The sequence below is a fragment of the Anomaloglossus baeobatrachus genome, chromosome 5, assembly GCF_048569485.1.
Source record: "Anomaloglossus baeobatrachus isolate aAnoBae1 chromosome 5, aAnoBae1.hap1, whole genome shotgun sequence".
Lineage (NCBI taxonomy): Eukaryota > Metazoa > Chordata > Amphibia > Anura > Aromobatidae > Anomaloglossus > Anomaloglossus baeobatrachus.
In genome coordinates this window covers 529,131,392-529,151,209 of record NC_134357.1, presented here as the reverse complement: position 1 = coordinate 529,151,209, position 19,818 = coordinate 529,131,392, and the positions used below count along the sequence as shown (strand labels likewise).

The window sequence follows — 19,818 nt, the reverse complement described above, 5'->3', positions numbered from 1 at the left end:
CAGAGTCCTCACCTCTCCAGTTCTGTCCATCTGTTATTCCCATAGATAAGAATGATGTAATGTGACGTCATCAGAAGCTCTCACCTCTCCAGTAAGCCGGAAGAGGATCTCTAGGGTGAGGTGTAAAATCCTCTCCGCCATCTTGTCCTTGTCTTTATACATCCTTGATGGGTCAATCAGGAGAATTCTCTTATCTAGAAGATCTCCACTGAGAGGATCCGATATTGTAGGGACCTGAATGGGAATAATATGAGCTGATGTAAATCAATACTCTAGCATTTTGCACATTTTGGGCACCAATAGTAAGTGTTCAAATGCTGGATTAACTCCTTATAAGCTGGGATCAATAGCAAATAATGGTAACAAAATACAACTCCTCCTGTCTCCTGTCAGGGCCAGAACAAGGTGTTGCAATGTCCTGGGTGCTCTCTTCCACCTACGACAACCAACTGTAAAGTGGTTTCACACTATGATTATATGTGAATACAAATGTGGTATTAGCTCACCAGACTTGCTGCAGTTCCATAGTAGTAGATTCAGCGCATGGATGGTTGAAGTCTCCGGGTAGATATAAATTACAAATCCAGCGCAATCTCATGAAATAGTAAAAATATATATTTTCTTCTTTATTCATAAATTTCCATAAAATCCAAGGGGTACATGCAGCATAAAATTATTAGATGCCTAGGTCAGAGCGACGCGTTTCAACAAACTGTCTTAGGGTATGTGCGCACGTTGCTTTTTATCTGCTTTTTACCTGCTTTTTTGCTGCTTTTTCTTCTGCGCTGTTTAATGCCAAAATGGATGTGTTCTTCTATTCAAGCAAAGTCTATGGGAATTTGGGTTTCTTGTTCACACTATGTTGTTCAAAATGCTGCCTTTTTGTGGCAGAACTTTGGTCAAAAACTCAGCTTTGCAGTGCAAAACCCAAATGGCAAAAACAATTGACATGTTGCTTCTTTGAAAAGCTGAGTTTTTGACCAAAGTTCTGCCTCAAAAAGGCAGCATTTTGAACAACATAGTGTGAACAAGAAACCCAAATTCCCATAGACTTTGCTTGAATAGAAGAACACATCCATTTTGGCATTAAACAGCGCAGAAGAAAAAGCAGCAAAAAAGCAGGTAAAAAGCAGGTAAAAAGCAACGTGCGCACATACCCTTAGGTTGTCCACCCCAGAGTAATTGCTCACCTGTGAGGTAGGCTTACTAGGGGTTAACATACAAGAAAAACAGACACATTATAAAAACACATGCAAGCATATAGATACCATATCTATTAGTGAAAGAGTGTAAAAATATATCAGGAATTATGGTAATATTCAAGGGGAAAAAAATAGTCAAATTATTACAATAATTTTAATCTAATTATTCATTATTTATATTTTCTTATTTTTTTATTTTTGACTATTTTCTCACTTGAAACTATTCACATTATGGACATATTGACCGTATTATAACCGAATATAGAGAAAGAGAGAAGAGTACAGCAATGCAAAAAAGAAAAAGAAGAGAAAAAAAATATTCAATAATGTAGAATTAAATCCTGTCTGCTATTGATCCATGGGGGTATCTACTTTCCAGGGTGAAGATCCAGAAGGTCTCTCGGTTGAGACGTTTCCTCCTGTGATCTCCACCCCGTAATGGTTTGATGACTTTTTCAATCCCCATAACTTCCATGCTATTTAAACTACCACCATGGGCATCGCTGAAATGTTTTGAAACCGCAGATGCGGCTAATGCTCTAGAGTTCCCAGCATCTAAAATATGCCTCCTAATCCTCACTTTAAGTGGCCCATTAGTACAACCTATATATTGAATGTCGCATAATGTGCAGACTATTGAATATACCACATATTCGGTTACAATTGATGTAATTTTTGATCAAAAATTCTTTTTTGTTGTAACTAGAGAAAAAACTTTTATTACTTTTGACATATCTACAAGTTTTGCATCGGTTCGCACCACACCTATAGAAGCCATCAGCATTCAACCATGTCTTCTTATTAGTACCTTCTCCTATATAGAGACTTGGTGAGAGCAGGTTGGCTAGAGTAGGCGCTCTTTTTGCAATGCAATGTGCACCGTTACTTAAGATTCCTTTTAGTTTTTGATCCTCATTCAAAAGTGGTAGATATTTATTTATTATTTCAACGATCTTTTTATATTGCAGACTATAATTTGTTGTAAAAACTACACTCCCATTATTGATATTTTTAATTCTACATTGAATTTTTTTTTACTCTTCTTTTTCTTTTTTGCATTGCTGTACTCTTCTCTCTTTCTCTATATTCGGTTATAATACGGTCAATATGTCCATAATGTGAATAGTTTCAAGTGAGAAAATAGTCAAAAATAGAAAATAAAAATAAGAAAATATAAATAATGAATAATTAGATTAAAATTATTGTAATAATTTGACTATTTTTTCCCCTTGAATATTACCATGATTCCTGATATATTTTTACACTCTTTCACTAATAGATATGGTATCTATATGCTTGCATGTGTTTTTATAATGTGTCTGTTTTTCTTGTATGTTAACCCCTAGTAAGCCTACCTCACAGGTGAGCAATTAATCTGGGGTGGACAACCTTCTTAAAGAAGGATTTGGTCAGTCTTGGTTCAGACCATGACTAAGGCTCCTTTCACATTGCGTTTTACCTTCCGCTCACAGGTCCCGTCGGGGCATCCGTCCGAACCGCCCCTCCTCCACTCTGTAAAGCGTGTTCCGGACGCATGCGCCCGACAGGGTCATTCACTGCTATGGAGTGCACTGCGTTAGCGTGTACTCTGTTTTGTGCCATTTTTTGCACATATACGTTTCTGAAGACGGACACCCGAACGTAGGTGGACTACGTTCGGGTGTCCGTCTGCAGATTCTATATGTGCAAAAAATGGCACAAAACAGAGCACACGCTAACGCAGTGCGCTCCATAGCAGTGAATGGCCCTATCGGGCGCATGCGTCCGGAACACGCTTTGCAGAGTGGAGGAGGGGCGGTTCGGACGGATGCTCCGACGGGACCTGTGAGCGGAAGGTAAAACGCAATGTGAAAGGGGCCTAAGACAGTTTGTTGAAACGCGTCGCTCTGACCTGGGCATCTAATAATTTTATGCTGCATGTACCCCTTGGATTTTATGGAAATTTATGAATAAAGAAGAAAATATATATTTTTACTATGTCATGAGATTGCGCTGGATTTGTACTTTATATGATTATATGTCATTTCCTTATTTGTATAACTAAATTGATTATTTTAAATAGTAAATTATATAATCACCGCACACTTCCCCCAGGTTGCACCCCTCTCCATAAAGTACAGGTGCCTCCACTGATTTACCGTGCCAATGACACACGCTTGCCTTAACCCTCCATCACGTCGCTTCCTCTGGTAAAAATTACAGTTCAGCAATAGAAATTTTAGGCCCCCAATTGGGGAGAATTTGCTCAATTTTGAGGCTTGCACAATATGTGGTTGATACATAAAATTACTAGGGATGAGCGAATATCCTAATATTCGCTTCACCGAATATCCGGCAAATACGTCACCGCTATTCGACTATTCGCAAATATTCGACGCCCAATATAAAAGTGTATGGGAAACCAGACTAATTTCACGTTGGACCTAATGGCGAGCTGTGGTGACTGAGGAAAAGGCAGAAACAGTATGGGCACAGTCTCTCTTTCTCTCATTACGCCGGACCTGCAGGCTGGAAAACAAGCGCCAGGAAGTCAAAAATGAAACTGAAAGTATCGAAGCGGATGTAGTTTTACTCGTCGGATACCGAAAGGTGCGAATAGCCCGTTATCCGTCGGATACCGAATAGTGGCAAATACATTCGCTCATCCCTAGAAATTACAAATATAGTTGAAGACCTTTAAGTATTTAATTTTTTACCAATTTGTATTATTCTTTAGTGATTTTTTTTTTTTGCTTAGCTAATGGAAAGCAAGATTAGAGGTTTCCTTCAGTGCACCATCTGCCATATGTATGTACAACTGGAGCAAGGTTAGAGGGTGAATATTTCTGTGGCAGATGTGCCCATGTTGGCCATATGAAAGCTTTCATCAGAGATCTGAAGGAGCTATATACAACACTGAGGGTGATTTCTTGCTGAATGAGCAGCATGTTCCTGTCAAGACTGTCAATTAGTGAGGAGGACTAGAGTATGATAATGCTCACTCATCACTAGTTACATTACCAAGCACTCGAGCATGGTAGTGCTCACTCATCACTAGTGATTAGACAAGCAGGTCAATTTCAGAAATGGCAACACTAGTGCATACGGCTCTCTCTAACAGCTGGGAAATTAACCCAGCTAGTAGTGAGGGGAAAAGTAATATAGGTAGGATTAGACAGTTGGTGTTTATAGATGATTCTACAAATAGGAAGAAAGATAGAAATTTGTCACCAAGATTGCCTAAGCCGATTGGTTTGCTGTCTCCCTGGAGCCGAGGTTAGGCATGTGGTCGTATGGTGATGATCCAGCTTTTGTGGTCCACATGGGAACCAATGGCAGTGGTGGGTGGTGGATCCTTACGTAAGAATTATTTTAAAAAATTAGGCTGCCACCTGAAGGGAAGAACCTCCAAAAGTACAAAGTAGTATTCTCTGGCATATTGCCTGTTCCATCCCAGGAAAAACAGCGGGAACATAGGGAGATACAGTAAATACATGACTTAAGTATTGGAGTTAGGTAGGTTCCAGAAATAGCATTTCTGAAATTAGATGTGGGAAAATAAAAGGGACCTAAAATGTTGCTGAAGGAACACATTGATGTAGTTGGTCTTGATAGGAAATGGTTGGACTCTTAACATGATCAGGCTGTAAATTTTCAGAAGTTTACGTTCTTTCAGAAAGACCGGTCAAATAGGAAAAAAGGTGAAGGAGTATGTCTGTATGTTAGCAGTGATATGAAAGAGTGTGACAGATGAAATAGTGGGTGGAATTACATAGTGAATTAAATGGTGAAAAGGTAATTTCCGGTGTAATTTATAGGGTCCCCAAACATCAATGAGCAGTTAGAAGGTCAGGTATATAATTAGGACTGCCATTGTAATTGTGAAGCTATTTTATTCAATGATTTCCTTAAAGGTTCACCGATACCATCCATTTTGCCCCTTCCCTATATCACCCTCTTATATACCGTATATAATATATATTATATATATTTATTGTATCACCGGGAAATCTAAACCTCTCCTCTGCGTTTGACACAGTCAACCACTCCCTCCTACTACAGGTCCATTCTTCCCTTGGTATCACAGACCATCCCCTCTCATGGATCTCCTCATACCTTTCCAAACTTTCCAACTACACATTTAGTGTCTCTCACTCCCACACTACCTCCTCATCCCCCCCTCTCTCTGTTGGTATCCGTAAGGCTCTGTCCTGGGACCCCTACTATTCTCAATTTATCTCTTTTCCCTGGGACTTCCAGTACCATCTATACACTGATAACACTCAGATCTACTTCTCTAGGCTAGATCTCACCTCTTTGTTGTCCAGAACGTTGGAGTGTCTATCAGCCATGTCCTCCTTCATCTCTCGCTTCCTAAAGCTCAACATAGACAACTCTGAACCCATCATCTTTCCTCCATCTCGCCTAACTTCCCAACCTGATCCATCTATCACAATAAATAACATCACTCTCTCCTCCTGAAATCGACTGCCTCAGAGTAACCATTGACTCTGTCTTGTCTTTCAAACCACACATCCAAGCTCTCGCCACCTCCTGATGTCTCCAAACTCAAAAATGTTTCAAGAATTTGCTGTTTCCTCAACCCTCAATCTCCTAAAATGCTGATGCCTGCCCTCCTCATCACCCGCCTTGACTACTGCAACATCCTTCTCTGTGGCCTTCCTGCTAACACTCAGGCACCTCGCCAGTCCATTCTTTGCTTTGCTGCCCATCTAATCCACCTCTCTTTTTGCTACTCCTTCGCTTCTCCGTTCTGAATAGCCCTTCATTGACTCCCAATTTTAAAAAAGCATCCAATTCAAGCTACTAACATTGACCTACAAAGCTGTCTATAATCTGTCTTCCTTGTATATCTCTGAACTAATCTTCCGATATCTTCCAAAACGTAGTCTCCAGCCCTTCCAAGATCTCCTTTTCTCCTCTACACTGGAATATTCCTCTCCCAATTGCCTGCAAAACTCATCATGAGTTCACTCCAGCCTCTGGAATCCTGTGCCCCAACATGTCCGATTATCCACCACATTCAAAACTTTCAGATGGAACTTGAAAAACCATTTCTTAGAAAAACTTACAGCCTGCAATGACCCCGCTGCAGCCTTACCACCACCAGGGCTGCTGCAAACCCCCTAACCTACTGTCTCCTTCCCCATTACCGTGTAGAATGTAAGCTCGCAAGGGCAGGACCCTCTCCCATCTGTCACTATCAGTTTGTTCATTTAAATTTATATTTTGTTTAGTATTAACCCCTTATATACAAGCACCATGGAATTAATGGTGCTCTAAAGATAAATAATAATATAACATACACGTCCATCTTCAACTGTCCTCATACCTCTCCTCCTGCTCCCTCTTTGACCATCTACAATCTGGCTTCAAACCACATCACTCTACTGAAACTGCCCTAACCAAAGTCACCAATGATCTACTAACCGCCAAAGCCAAGCGACACTACTCCATCCTCCTCCTCCTGGACCTGTCCTCTGCCTCCGAAACCGTAGATCATTCCCTCCTACTACAGATTCTCTCATCTCTGGGCATCACAGACTTAGCCCTATCTTAGATCTCCTCATACCTAACCGACCGAACTTTCAGCGTCTCCCATTCTCACACCACTTCCTCATCTCGCCCCCTATCTGTCGGTGTCCCCCATGGCTCAGTTCTTGGACCCCTGCTGTTCTCCATTTACACCTTCGGCCTGGGACAGCTCATAGAGTCCCACGGCTTTCAGTATCATCTCTATGCCGATGACACACAGATCTACCTCTCTCGACCTGACATTACCTCTCTACTAATCAAAATTCCATAATGTCTGTCTGCTATTTCATCCTTCTTCTCTGCACGATTCCTAAAAACTTAACATGGACAAAACAAAGTTCATTGTCTTTCCTCCTCCTCACTCATCTCCTCCAAAAAGCCTTTCCATCAAACTTGATGGTTGCTCACTCTCCCCAGTCTCACAAGCTCGTTGCCTTGGAGTAACCCTTGACTCTGCTCTATCCTTCAAGCCACACATCCAAGCCCTCTTCACCTCATGTAGACTACAACTCAAAAATATCTTCCGGATCCGTGCTTTCCTTAACGAAGAATCAGCAAAAACATTAGTGCATGCCCTCATCATCTCCCGCCTCGACTACTGCAACCTCCTGCTCTCTGGCCTCCCTTCCAACACTCTTGCACCCATCCAATCTATCCTAAACTCTGCAGCCCGCTTAATCCACCTCCCCCCTCGCTATTTCCCAGCCTCGCCACTCTGCCAATCCCTTCACTGGCTTCCCATTGCCCGACGACTTCAGTTCAAAATAATAACCATGACATACAAAGCCATCCACAACCTGTCTCCTCCCTATATCTGTGACCTAGTCTCCCAGTACCTACCTGCACGCAACTTCAGATCCTCACAAGATCTCCTCTTCCCACAATCGCGTACAAGATTTTTCGCGTGCCTCCCCCATACTCTGGAACGCTCTACCTCAGCATACCAGACTCTCCCCTACAGTGGAAAGCTTCAAGAGGAACCTCAAGACCCATCTCTTCCAACAAGCCTACAACCTACAAATAGCCCTCAGTCCAGTACACCACTGTGCAACCAGCTCTGTCCTCACCTCTTGTACCATCACCCATTTCCTATAGACTGTGAGCCCTCGCGGGCAGGGTCCTCTCTCCTCCTATACCAGCCTGTTTTGCACTGGTAATGATTGATGTACATATACCCTCTTTCACTTGTAAAGCGCCATGGAATAAATGGCGCTATAATAATAAATAATAATAATACAACTACCCTCTTTTTTAGATCTGCCACACCACATGCCAGGTCCAGTGCTATGGAGGGGTCAGATATAATGATGAGAAAAGAGACACATCAGAGACAGGATTGCAGGCTGCTTCCTTTCCTGTATGCACACTGCTGTAATCCAGGTCTTTCACTCCATCTCAACTGCTGGCCAGACACTAGCAAAAACAGAAGCAGCAGGACTATGGAGGATGTACGGCATTATACACTCTCTGTAAGTAATGCTGTACATCCTCTGTCCACTTCATTCATGGGCTGTAGAAGCATGGGGCCTCCTTTGTGGATGGGGGCCTTAGGCAATACCTCTGTCCCTTCACCAAACTACAGTATGTAATGTGATGAGGTCTATGGGGGAAGTTCATAAGTTATACGCTGACTTGTACAAACGGAGTGTGTGAGCATCCTCTTGGCAGATGAAGTTCAATGTAAAGTTATGAACATGGGCATTAATAATATGTAGTCATCATACGTTATAGGTGGAGAAAAACTAGGAGAGTCACTTATAAAGAAGTATCTGCATGTGCTTGTAGATGAACAACAAAATAACAGCATGCAATGGCAATCAGTGACTTTCAAAAAGCCAGCAAGATATTGTCCTATATTAAAAGGGGTATAGACTCACAGGACTCATCTGGAATATATAGCTCAGTTCTGGACACCAGTTTCTAGAAAGGATGCAATGGAGCTAGAAAAGGTACAATGAAGAGCCACAAGTGTGATAAGATACATGGAGGATCTTAGTTATAAGTAAATACTTTAGCCATGATAAGAGACATCTATAGCTGGGTTTACACACTGCAACATCGCAAACGACATCGCTGTAACATCACCGGTTTTGTGACGTTACAGCGACCTCCCCAGCGACATTGCAGTGTGTGAAACCTATCAGCGACCTGGCCCCTGCTGTGAAGTTGTGATCGCTACAAATCGTTCAGGACCATTCCTAGGTCCTTTGTCTTCCGCTGTGCAGCATGCATCGCTAGCAAGTTTCAGTGTGTAAATGGGACTTTACAGCGACTCCGCGGATCTGTCTATGTAGCGTCCTGATTAGCGGTCACCGGTGAAGGATTCACCGGTGACCGCTAATCCCCCGAGTGACTGAAGTGTCCCCCCCTCTCTCATACTCACTGTTCCCCGATCCCCGGCGCTGCACGGCGTTCACTCTGCTCCAGCGGCTTTTCCTTTTTTAAAAAGCCGGCCGCTCATTAAACAATCTCGTATTCCCTGCTTTTCCCCGCCCACCGGCAAATATGATTGGTTGCAGTGAGACACGCCCACACGCTGAGTGACAGCTGTGTCACTGCACCCAATCACAGCAGCCGGTGGGCGTGTCTATACTGTGCAGTAAAATAAATAAATAATTAAAAAATCCGGCGTGAGGTCCCCCCAATTTTAATACCAGCCAGATAAAGCCATACGGCTGAAGGCTGGTATTCTCAGGATGGGGAGCTCCACGTTATGGGGAGCCCCCCAGCCTAACAATATCAGCCAGCAGCCGCCCAGAATTGCCGCATACATTAGATGCGACAGTTTTGGGACTGTACCCGGCTCTTCCCGATTTGCCCTGGTGCGTTGGCAAATCGGGGTAATAAGGAGTTATTGGCAGCCCATAGCTGCCAATAAGTCCTAGATTAATCATGTCAGGCGTCTATGAGACACCCTCCATGATTAATCTGTAAATTACAGTTAAAAAACACACACACCCGAAAAATCCTTTATTAGAAGTAAAAAACACTAACAAATTCCCTCATTACCAATTTATTACCCACAACAAAGCCCTCCTTGTCCGGCGTAATCCACGGTCCTCCAGCGTCGCGTCCAGCTCTGCTGCATGCAGGTGACAGGAGCAGCAGAAGACACCGCCGCTCCGGTCACCTCCACGCAGCTAATGAAGAGAGCCGTGTGATCGGCTGAGCTGTCACTGAGGTTACCTGGATCCAGCGGTGGATGCAGCGGTGGCCGCGGGTAACCTCAGTGACAGCTCAGCTGATCGCGCTACTCACCGCCGCTCCGGTCAGCTCCACGCAGCAAATGAGGTGAGTAGCGCGATCAGCTTAGCAGTCACTGAGGTTACCCGCGGCCACCGCTGGATCCACCGCTGGATCCAGGTAACCTCAGTGACAGCTCAGCCGATCACACGGCTGTCTCCATTAGCTGCGTGGAGGTGACCGGAGCGGCTGTGTCTTCTGCTGCTCCTGTCACCTGCATGCAGCAGAGCTGGATGCGACGCTGGAGGACCGTGGATTACGCCGGACAAGGAGGGCTTTGTTGTGGGTAATAAATTGGTAATGAGGGAATGTGTTTGTGTTTTTAATTTCTAATAAAGGATTTTTCGGGTGTGTGTGTGTTTATTTACTGTCACTTACAGATTAATCATGGAAGGAATCTCGGGGAGACGCCTGACATGATTAATCTAGGACTTATTGGCAGCTATTGGCTGCCAATAACTCCTTATTACCCCGATTTGCCAACGCACCAGGGCAAATCGGGAAGAGCCGGGTACAGTCCCAGAACTGTCGCATCTAATGTATGCGGCAATTCTGGGCGGCTGCTGACTGATATTGTTAGGCTGGGGGGCTCCCCATAACGTGGAGCTCCCCATCCTGAGAATACCAGCCTGCAGCCCTATGGCTTTATCTGGCTGGTATTAAAATAGGGGAACCGCACGCCGGATTTCTTAATTATTTATTTATTTATTTTACTGCACAGTATAGACACGCCCACCGGCTGCTGTGATTGGGTGCAGTGACACAGCTGTCACTCAGCGTGTGGGCGTGTCTCACTGCAACCAATCACATTTGCCGGTGGGCGGGGAAAGCAGGGAATACGAGATTGTTTAATGAGCGGCCGGCTTTTTCAAAAAAGGAAAAGCCGCCGGAGCAGTGTGAACGCCGTGCAGCGCCGGGGATCAGGGATCGGTGAGTATGAGAGAGGGGGGGAAATCACCAGCAAATGAGGTGAGTAACGCGATCAGCTGAACTGTCACTGAGGTTACCCGCGGCCACCACTGGATCCACCGCTGGATCCAGGTAACCTCAGTGACAGCTCAGCCGATCACACGGCTCTCTTCATTAGCTGCGTGGAAGTGACCGGAGCGGCGGTGTCTTCTGCATGCAGCAGAGCTGGATGCGACGCTGGAGGACCGTGGATTACGCCGGACAAGGAGGGCTCTGTTGTGGGTAATAAATTGGTAATGAGGGAATTTGTTAGTGTTTTTTATTTCTAATAAAGGATTTTTCGTGTGTGTGTGTTTTTTAACTGTAATTTACAGATTAATCATGGAAGGTATCTCAGGGAGACGCCTGACATGATTAATCTTGGACTTATTGGCAGCTATGGGCCCAGATCTGTCGCATCTAATGTATGCGGCAATTCTGGCCGTCTGCTGGATGATATTGTTAGGCTGGGGGGCTCCCCATAACGTGGGGCTCCCCATCCTGAGAATACCAGCCTGCAGCCGTATGGCTTTAACTGGCTGGTATTAAAATAGGGGGGGACCGCACGCCGGATTTTTTAATTATTTATTTATTTACATGGCACACAGAGCCGCGCGGCATTAAATGAAGTCGGGTGAAGTTCACCTGCTTTTTTGACACGTCCCCAACGACCAGCTAGTCGCTCTGCAGGTCCGGATCGCTGTTAGGTCGTTGGCCAGGTCTGCCTGTTTGACAGCTCACCAGAGACTTTGTAGCGATCCCGGCTAGGTTGAGATCGCAGGTTGGATCGCTAGAAAGTCTCAGTGTGTAAACCCAGCTTATGAAGGAACATGATTATCTTTTACAGTTTCAATCTCCAGAGAAGACAAGGCTTCTTTACCATGAGTCTACCTTAAGAGGTGGCCGCATCGCAAATTGTTGAGGGTTTTAAAAAAACAAAAAAAAACAACCAAACAGTGCTTACATGTTTTTTTAGAAAAATATAATAATTATACACCTATGTAAAGTTCTTTTCTGAATGTTTAGTGGAGTACAACAGCTATATACCACTCAGCAGGACCGCAGTGATTATAAATTGATCATCTATTTTAGAATTAGTTGATAAATGTTGTGTACGAGACAACCTATATTATTACTTCTTCATTTCAAGAACTTAAAGGGAGTCTGTCAATGTAAAGTGACTGTTCAAACCAAGCACAACACCTTATAGATGACACAGCCCTGATAAAAATTTTACTTCTTAGGCTATGTGTCCACGGTAGAATGTTGCTGCGGATTTTTCTGCATGAAAATCCGCGACTTTCACGGCAAATCCGCACCTTTTTTTTGCCGCGGATTTGCCACGGATTTATCGCGGATTTTGATGCGGATTTTTTTTTTTTCCCAATTCTATAGCCAAAATCCGGATCAAAATCCGCAAGAATAATTGACATGTTGCAGATTTTTTCGGATCAAAATCCGCGGCAAATCCGCCGTGGAAAAATCCATAGAAATGGCTGGGAAGTGCCGCTGCTGCAGATTTTCGGAAAATCCGCGGCTTTTCCGCGAGAAATCCGCGGCAAAATCCGCGCATTTTCCGCAGCGTGGACACATAGCCTAACAACCAATACACATTAGACTAATGTTGACTGAACTCTTCGAAATCAGCTATCTTTCTAGTAAGTATGGAGGCCTCTCAAATCTCCCCCAAAAGATGATGGCAGGTATAAGAATTTGGCATGTCCAATTTCAGACTGCTAATGATTTTGTTCCCTGACAGATAAGCCACTGCCAAAGAAATCTGGCATCGCCTCTCTTACAAAGAGCATTGGAGCGCTCGGCTGAGTCAAATGTTGCTATGTATGGTGAAGTCAAGTAAAATAGCTGTCAGGCGAGGCAAAGTCATTTCCCATATACATTCAGGAGTATACATATAGGTGTACACAATTACAGGCATATGGAGAAGTCTCATTCATGATCAGCTCTAATCCTGCCATCTCCATCGCTCTCATTACACAAGTATAAAACATATAATACTGGAGGATAAAACAAGACTGAGCACAAGACCTTCACAGCCGTCTACACATCATAGGGGAGATTTCATGGCACCTTTTCTCCATCTACCTGATGATCCTGAGGAACATTGGGATTTTCTTGTTTACAGTCCTGTGGAAGAAGAGGTTGGGAACATCTCTCTGGTGTTTTCCTCTTACTGGATAGAACTAGAGGAAACACATACAGGGACTGAATTCATTCTTTACATACAGATAATTATGTGTATTTAGCCCTGTCTATTACCTGGTGATGTGAGGGGCTGGGGAACCTCCATCATGACGTCCTTGTACAGATCTCTGTGTCCTTCTAAATACTCCCACTCCTCCATGGAGAAATAGACGGTGACATCCTGACACCTTATAGAAACCTGACACATACAATGATACCGTCATCCCCCGATCCCTTCATAGCGTTACAGTATAATGTCCCAGCATTCCCAGCAGTGTCACCTCTCCAGTCAGCAGCTCAATCATCTTGTAGGTAAGTTCTAGGATCTTCTGGTCATTGATGTCCTCATGTATCGGGGGGTGAGGTGGAGACTCTGTGATTGAGCTCAGGGGTCTTCTCCATCCCTCAGACACAGGGTCCTGACAGCGCTCACTAGAGGTCTTCTTCACTACTGTGTAATCCTGGATATGGAGAGACACATTAATAAATCTCACTACAGACATTTCCAGAGTCCTCACCTCTCCAGTTCTGTCCATCTGTTATTCCCATAGATAAGAATGATGTAATGTGACGTCATCAGAAGCTCTCACCTCTCCAGTAAGCCGGAAGAGGATCTCTAGGGTGAGGTGTATTATCCTCTCCGCCATCTTGTCCCCGTCCCTATCCATCCTGGATGGGTGAAACAGGAATATTCTCTTATATAGAAGATCTCCACTGAGAGGATCTGATATTATAGGGACCTCAATGGGGAGAAAATGAGACAATGTAACATCATAAAAGGTTCCATGTAATAATACAGTTCAGCATATAATATGTGGAAGATATAAGGAGATATAATGTGTAGATGTATGTACCATGTACACTAGAATATAATTTGAATTGCTCAAGTCTCATTCCGACATCCATAGAAAATCAGTCTGAGATTGGAGCACTATACACAGACTGGCCTCGGGTCTCCTATATGAAAGATTCCCGGGCTGTAATCTTCTATCACATTAGCAGTGGCGTACCGTCAATAGAGGCAGGCCATGCCACTGCTATGGGGCCCATGAGCTGGGGGGCAAAGCCCGACGGAGGCTGCCGCAGTGTGTGCACTTTTACTTTCATCATTCCCAGCACCACGCCCCCTGGGGCGTCACAAGTAGCTGATTAAGGCTGCTACGGGCCAGCACTGTTTGTATAGCTGCAGGCTGGACAGCGGCCGCAACACAAAGATGCAGACTCGCCCACACTGGACACTGTGCATGGCCTCTGCTGAAGAGGAGAGAGTGGCCAGGCAGCATCTTCTTCCAGTCAGAGAGCTGTGAGAGATGACAGAAAGAGAACAGCCAATCAGAAGAGGGGCGGAGCTTGTTCAGTACAGCATAGTTGAAAGAAAAACATTTAAAGGAAAACACAGTACTGGAGAAGGAGTAGAGCAAAGAGGGAGAAGGAGCATAGAGCAGAATGAGCAAGAACAAAGAGAGAGCAAAGAAAAGAGGATAGACGCGGAGAACAGAACAAACTGAAAGGAAAAAAAGGATAGGATATGAATACAGCCAGGAGGACCCACAGGAAGTGCAGTAGGGAGGCCAGAGCCACTAACATCATCTCTCAAATCACAGGAGCAGGTGAGCAGGGCTGTGGAGTCGGAGTCATTGACTCGGTATAAAATGAACCGACTTTGACTCCTAAAATATATAATAAAATTGGGTACAGTAGTTCAATGCAGAATGTGCTGAGTATATTTTTTTATAAAAAAATTCTCAGAAAAAAATATACTCTAGCGGGTACCAAACTCACTTATTCTATCAGAATTAACCTGCTTTTCAATTTGTACTAAAATATATCATTTTATTTATACATCTTTAAAATTCTTCAAACAAGGACAAACAAAATTTACACACAGTGAAACGTTAAAAAGGTAGTCTGAATCACTCTACTATAGACTCTTGAGGGATGGATAGGTCTAGGAAATAAATACACTTCCTTTTGAAATATCTATCAAGGCTTGAGGGGAATCAATCACTTATAGATGTCCTTATTAATACCCTCACAAGGCCTGTCCCTACCTGTCAATGGAGTACATCCTTATTTACACGATGCCCCCATTCCTCGGCGGCTAGCCCTTGTATGTCCCTTCTCTCTCCCTCTCAGTTATAGCAAAGAATAATAAATCTCTATAGCGATACAGACCACCTAAGTCTCTGACACCTCAATACATCCGGTACATGTGCAATCACTTTAGTACCTGATATGGACTATCCCTCCATCTCATTCCTGCCTGGCCAATGGAGCACACCCTAATTTTTCGAGTGCCCCCACTCCTCGGCGGCTCACCCTAGATTTTGCCCTTCCTGTCCTAATTATGGAAATAGTATATAGTCATGGAAAGACTCAAAGGGACTCATTAACTTATACTCATGTTCTTTCAAGGATCCTACGGGTGCCTAGTAATTGTTCAATGTCCCATATCATTTTTAGAGGTCTGGTCTCTACAAATGAAAAAAGACCACCTCAACTATCTGGCACCCAAAAACACCAAAGTACATACAATTAGTACCCAATCTGAGCTTTCCCTCCGTCTTTCTCCTTCCTGGCCAATGGAGTACACCCTTAATTTTTCGGTGCCCCCACTCCTCGGCGGCTTGCCCTGATTATGGCCCTAATGTAAAATGAAGAATTTTAAAGATGTATAAATAAAATGATATATTTTAGTACAAATTGAAAAGCAGGTTAATTCTGATAGAATATATTTTTTTATAGCAATTTGGGAAAGTTATGAAATGTCCTATAAATGGCTGCTCTATTCCTGATCTAAGGGCGGCTTTGCACACTACGACATCGCAGGTGCGATGTCGGTGGGGTCAAATCGAAAGTGATGCACATCCGGCGTCACTTGCGATGTCGTAGTGTGTAAATCCTAGATGATACGATGAACGAGCGCAAAAGCGTCGTTATCGTATCATCGTTGCAGGCTCCGACATTTCCATAATGCCGGTGCCGCGACAGGTACGATGTTGTTCCTCGTTCCTGCGGCAGCACACATCGCTGTGTGTAAAGCCGCAGGAGCGAGGAAAATCACCTTACCTGCCGCCAGCGGCTATGGAAGGAAGGAGGTGGGTGGGATGTTTACATCCTGCTCATCTCCGCCCCTCCGCCACTATTGGCCGCCTGCCGTGTGACGTCGCTATGACGCCACACGACCCGCCCCCTTAGGAAGGAGGCGGGTCGCCGGCCAGAGCGACGGTCGCAGGGCAGGTGAGTGCATGTGAAGCTGGCATAGCGATAATTTTCGCTACGCCAGCTATCACAAGATATTGTACCTGTGACGGGGGCGGGGACTGTCACGTGCGACATCGCAGCATCGGCTTGCAATGACGCAACGTGCTAAGCCCGCCTTAGGCTACATTCACACAGTGTTTTTACTGCATTTTTTGAGGATACGTTTTTCAGCTGCAAAAGCAGATCAGCTTTTTAAAAACCTGCATCACCTGAAAGGGTTTTGAGCTCATAGATCATGTTTTCAATAGCTAAAGCAGATTAAAAAAACGCCACACAAACTGACCTGCTCATTCCTTGTGAGGATCCGTTTTTGAACCCAAAAACGGATCCTCACAAAACAATGCTTCAAACATGATAAGTACAATTAAACTGATGAATGAGAGTAATGAACAACAACTAGAAGAAAATCTAGGATTCAGTATGTTTGAGATGGAAGGCCACAGTGTTGTTCATGTAACTGAGGAAGAAACAGATATTACAACAGAAGAACAGAAAAATGATACTTTAGAATTAGATCTTGTTGAAGTTGCTTCAAAACACTTTCATATTCATCACATGCGCTGTGTTGTGCGCATGCTGCAGCTGGCAATAAGAGATGCAAGAGGGACATGCTGGAAATCTGATTGGAAAAGTGAGGAAATTATATATATTGCCACCAGAACCCCTAAAGTTGATTCCATCTTGAAGAGACGTGCTGGGAAAGGAGCAATTGTTGATCAAGCCACTCAGTGAGGCAGCACTTATGTAATGATTGGGTGATTGCTTGAACTAAAATCGTTTCTTATAGATATGGCGAACCCTCAGGTAACCCTAAATGAAGGTCAATGGACACAGGTGGCTGAATTGAAGGTATTGCTTAATGACCCATTTACTGTGACTAAAAAAATTACAAGCTGAGGATTTAACTCCTGGCATTTTCACAAGGGAGTGGAAGAACTTGCTATTTTGCCTGTCCTAAAGAAGAGGTTTAATCGCAGATGGCATTTCTGCTTCAATGAAACGGAGAGAGACACAGCTATTGGAAAATAAAATTCTTCTGGCAGCTGTTTATGTGTACCCAAGTCATCGTATACTGCTTGATGATCAACAGCTTACTAAAGGAAAAGAAGCTCTGACTGAGGTAGCAGTTAGGATGAGTGGCCCACAGGACTGCAAGGCGCAAGAGGATTTGGATCCTGACAGTGCTACTGCTGCCATATCTTCATCCTCATCAGATGAGGAGTTTAACTTTGACAAATATTTGAATGACATGGAGCAGGCAAAGCGTTGCCGCAAGAAAAAAGATTTCACTCTGTCTCATATAGCAGCATATTGACCATATTTCAGCAACATTTTTCACTTGCTCTCAAATAGAAAAATTCAACCGTTCATCAAAACTGACTGTGCATCAGGCAATTCCTTTAAACCCGGAAATTGTTAGAGATGTTGCCCATGTGGTTACGGCTTTGCCTCCAACCCAAGTTAGTGTAGAGAGGTTGTTCTCTAGTCTTAAAATGATTATGTCAGATTTCAGGTCATCTATGAAGGAGTATCTGATGGAGGAAATTTCTTACAACAAATTTATAGACTGCACAAATGTTATTTATTATGTTTTTGTTGAAAACTGCTTTGCCACTTACATAGTTTATTATGTAAGTGTGTTGATTATATATATATATATTATATATTGTGAGGTAGCAGCGTTGCTTGGGCAAAAACGTGAGGCTACTGAGGCAGGAGCGTGTTCACACCAACAGTCTATTTATTGTTGCAGCATAAATAGATCCAATTTCCCACAGTCAAATAAAGTCTCTTCCGGATCACAGCCAGTGCATATAGGCAAATCCTTTGTATCAAAAGTCTTGTTACCTTAGGACCCCGTTAACCACAGGGATCTGTTTAGGTTCTCCTAGGCTCACACTCCTGGCCTGTGTTCACTCCACACAGAGCTAGCTCAGCTCACACAGCATGTGTTTGCTTCAACAAGCCTGGCTCTCAACAGAGACACACCCCAACATGCTCTGCAAGATTTAAACTAAAATGCTGGACATGAGGATTCCTACAAAACCTGGACTGAGAGGAAGGATCTGTCTCCCTGCTACCCTATGTGCTATACTCCTCGTAATAGCTATAGCAAACTCAGAGGGTTTCCAGACACATTCTGGGGGACACATAGCGGTCTTCAAATATTACCCCTGTCACTGCCTCACAATATGTATATATATGTGTGTTTATAATATATATATATATATATATATATATATATATATTGTGACGACATGGGCCTCGAGCGTGTGGGGAACCATGCGTCAGGTGGCGGGATTGAGGCACACAGGAACACTTTGTAACTTAAACAATGTATGTAATTTATTCAGATCCTCATAAACCACGCCGTATAGCGGGCCACAGCCACTCTCCCCGCAGGACAACAATGTCTCACTGTCGGTTTCAACCGCCGAGTGTCCATACAGTTCATTCTCTGGTATCAGTCAGTCCACATCCCCTTTTCTCAGAGTTACCTGTCAGTCCCTTTGTAGGTTTCTATGTAGGCTTAACCTCCAGGGAGACTCTCTCACTGGGCTCACTAACCCGGTCCTCGGACCAGCTCCGTTCGACGGCACCTGCTGTCAGGCCAGAGCCCCAGTAGACTCTGCAGCTCCATGGACTCTCACAGCCCTTTGTTGTCTCAGCATTGCACATGATCTCCTGGCCATGTGCTTTCAGCAAGCTGGCTCCCACCTACTCACAGCCTGATTAAAACCCATTAGACACACCCATGTATGGGAGGTATGTGGATGGTCATCCCCACCCATCACCTCTGACCATCTCATGAACCCAGCCCTTAATACATACTGCAATCTTCATGGAACTACAAGTCCCAGAGAAACATTCCTGGTTCAGATCGCAGAAGCCCTCCGCGGCACATACCGGCCATTCACACCATTGCCGGTTGCTACATCACAATATTATATATATACTAGAAGGTGGCCCGATTCCACGCATCGGGTATTCTAAAATTTACGTATTGTGTAGTTCATGTATGATTTTTGTTATATATATATATAGATGTTGTTGTGTGTAGTTACCAAGTGTTTGTGTAGGGCGCTGTACATGTTCTGGGTGTTGTCTGGGTGTGGCGGGGGGTGAGAGCGGTGTTGTATGTGTGTTGCGTGTGTTGCGCTGTTTGTGGAGCGTTGTGTGTGTGTTGCATGGTTTGTGTGTGTGTGGTGTGTTTTGGGGGGAGGAATGTTTTGTGCAATGTGTGTGTTGTGCGGTATGTGCGTATATTTATGTATGCCACGGTGTTTGTGTGTTGGGTGTTGTGTGTGTGCGGCGTTGTCTGTGTGTGTGGGTGTCTGTGTAGGGCGGTGTTTGTGGTTCCCAGTGTGTGTGTGTGGTGTGTTGTGCAGTGCGCGCGTGTGTGTGTGTGTGTGTTGGGGGGAGG

General features: G+C 44.1%; 1 protein-coding gene across 1 annotated transcript; it reads right to left on the bottom strand.

Annotated features, from left to right (window-relative positions):
- Nucleotides 1-33: 33 nt before the first annotated feature.
- On the bottom strand, nt 34-14,237 carry LOC142312909 (uncharacterized). Its single transcript, XM_075351896.1, has 5 exons — nt 14,232-14,237; nt 13,412-13,591; nt 13,206-13,329; nt 13,032-13,129; nt 34-234 (listed from the first exon to the last, which is right to left on the bottom strand). Exons 1-5 carry the CDS (start codon nt 14,235-14,237, stop codon nt 34-36), a joined length of 609 nt encoding a protein of 202 aa, XP_075208011.1.
- Between the last annotated feature and the right edge of the window lie 5,581 nt (nt 14,238-19,818).

Bases quoted from the DNA above. Each gene is read 5' to 3' on its own strand.
- LOC142312909 (XM_075351896.1), bottom strand. The intron at 13,330-13,411 runs GTGACACTGCTG...TGTATGTGTCAG, and splicing joins TTGAGCTGCTGACTGGAGAG to GTTTCTATAAGGTGTCAGGA. The intron at 235-13,031 runs GTAGATGGAGAA...ATTCCCATTCAG, and splicing joins ATGTTCCTCAGGATCATCAG to GTCCCTACAATATCGGATCC.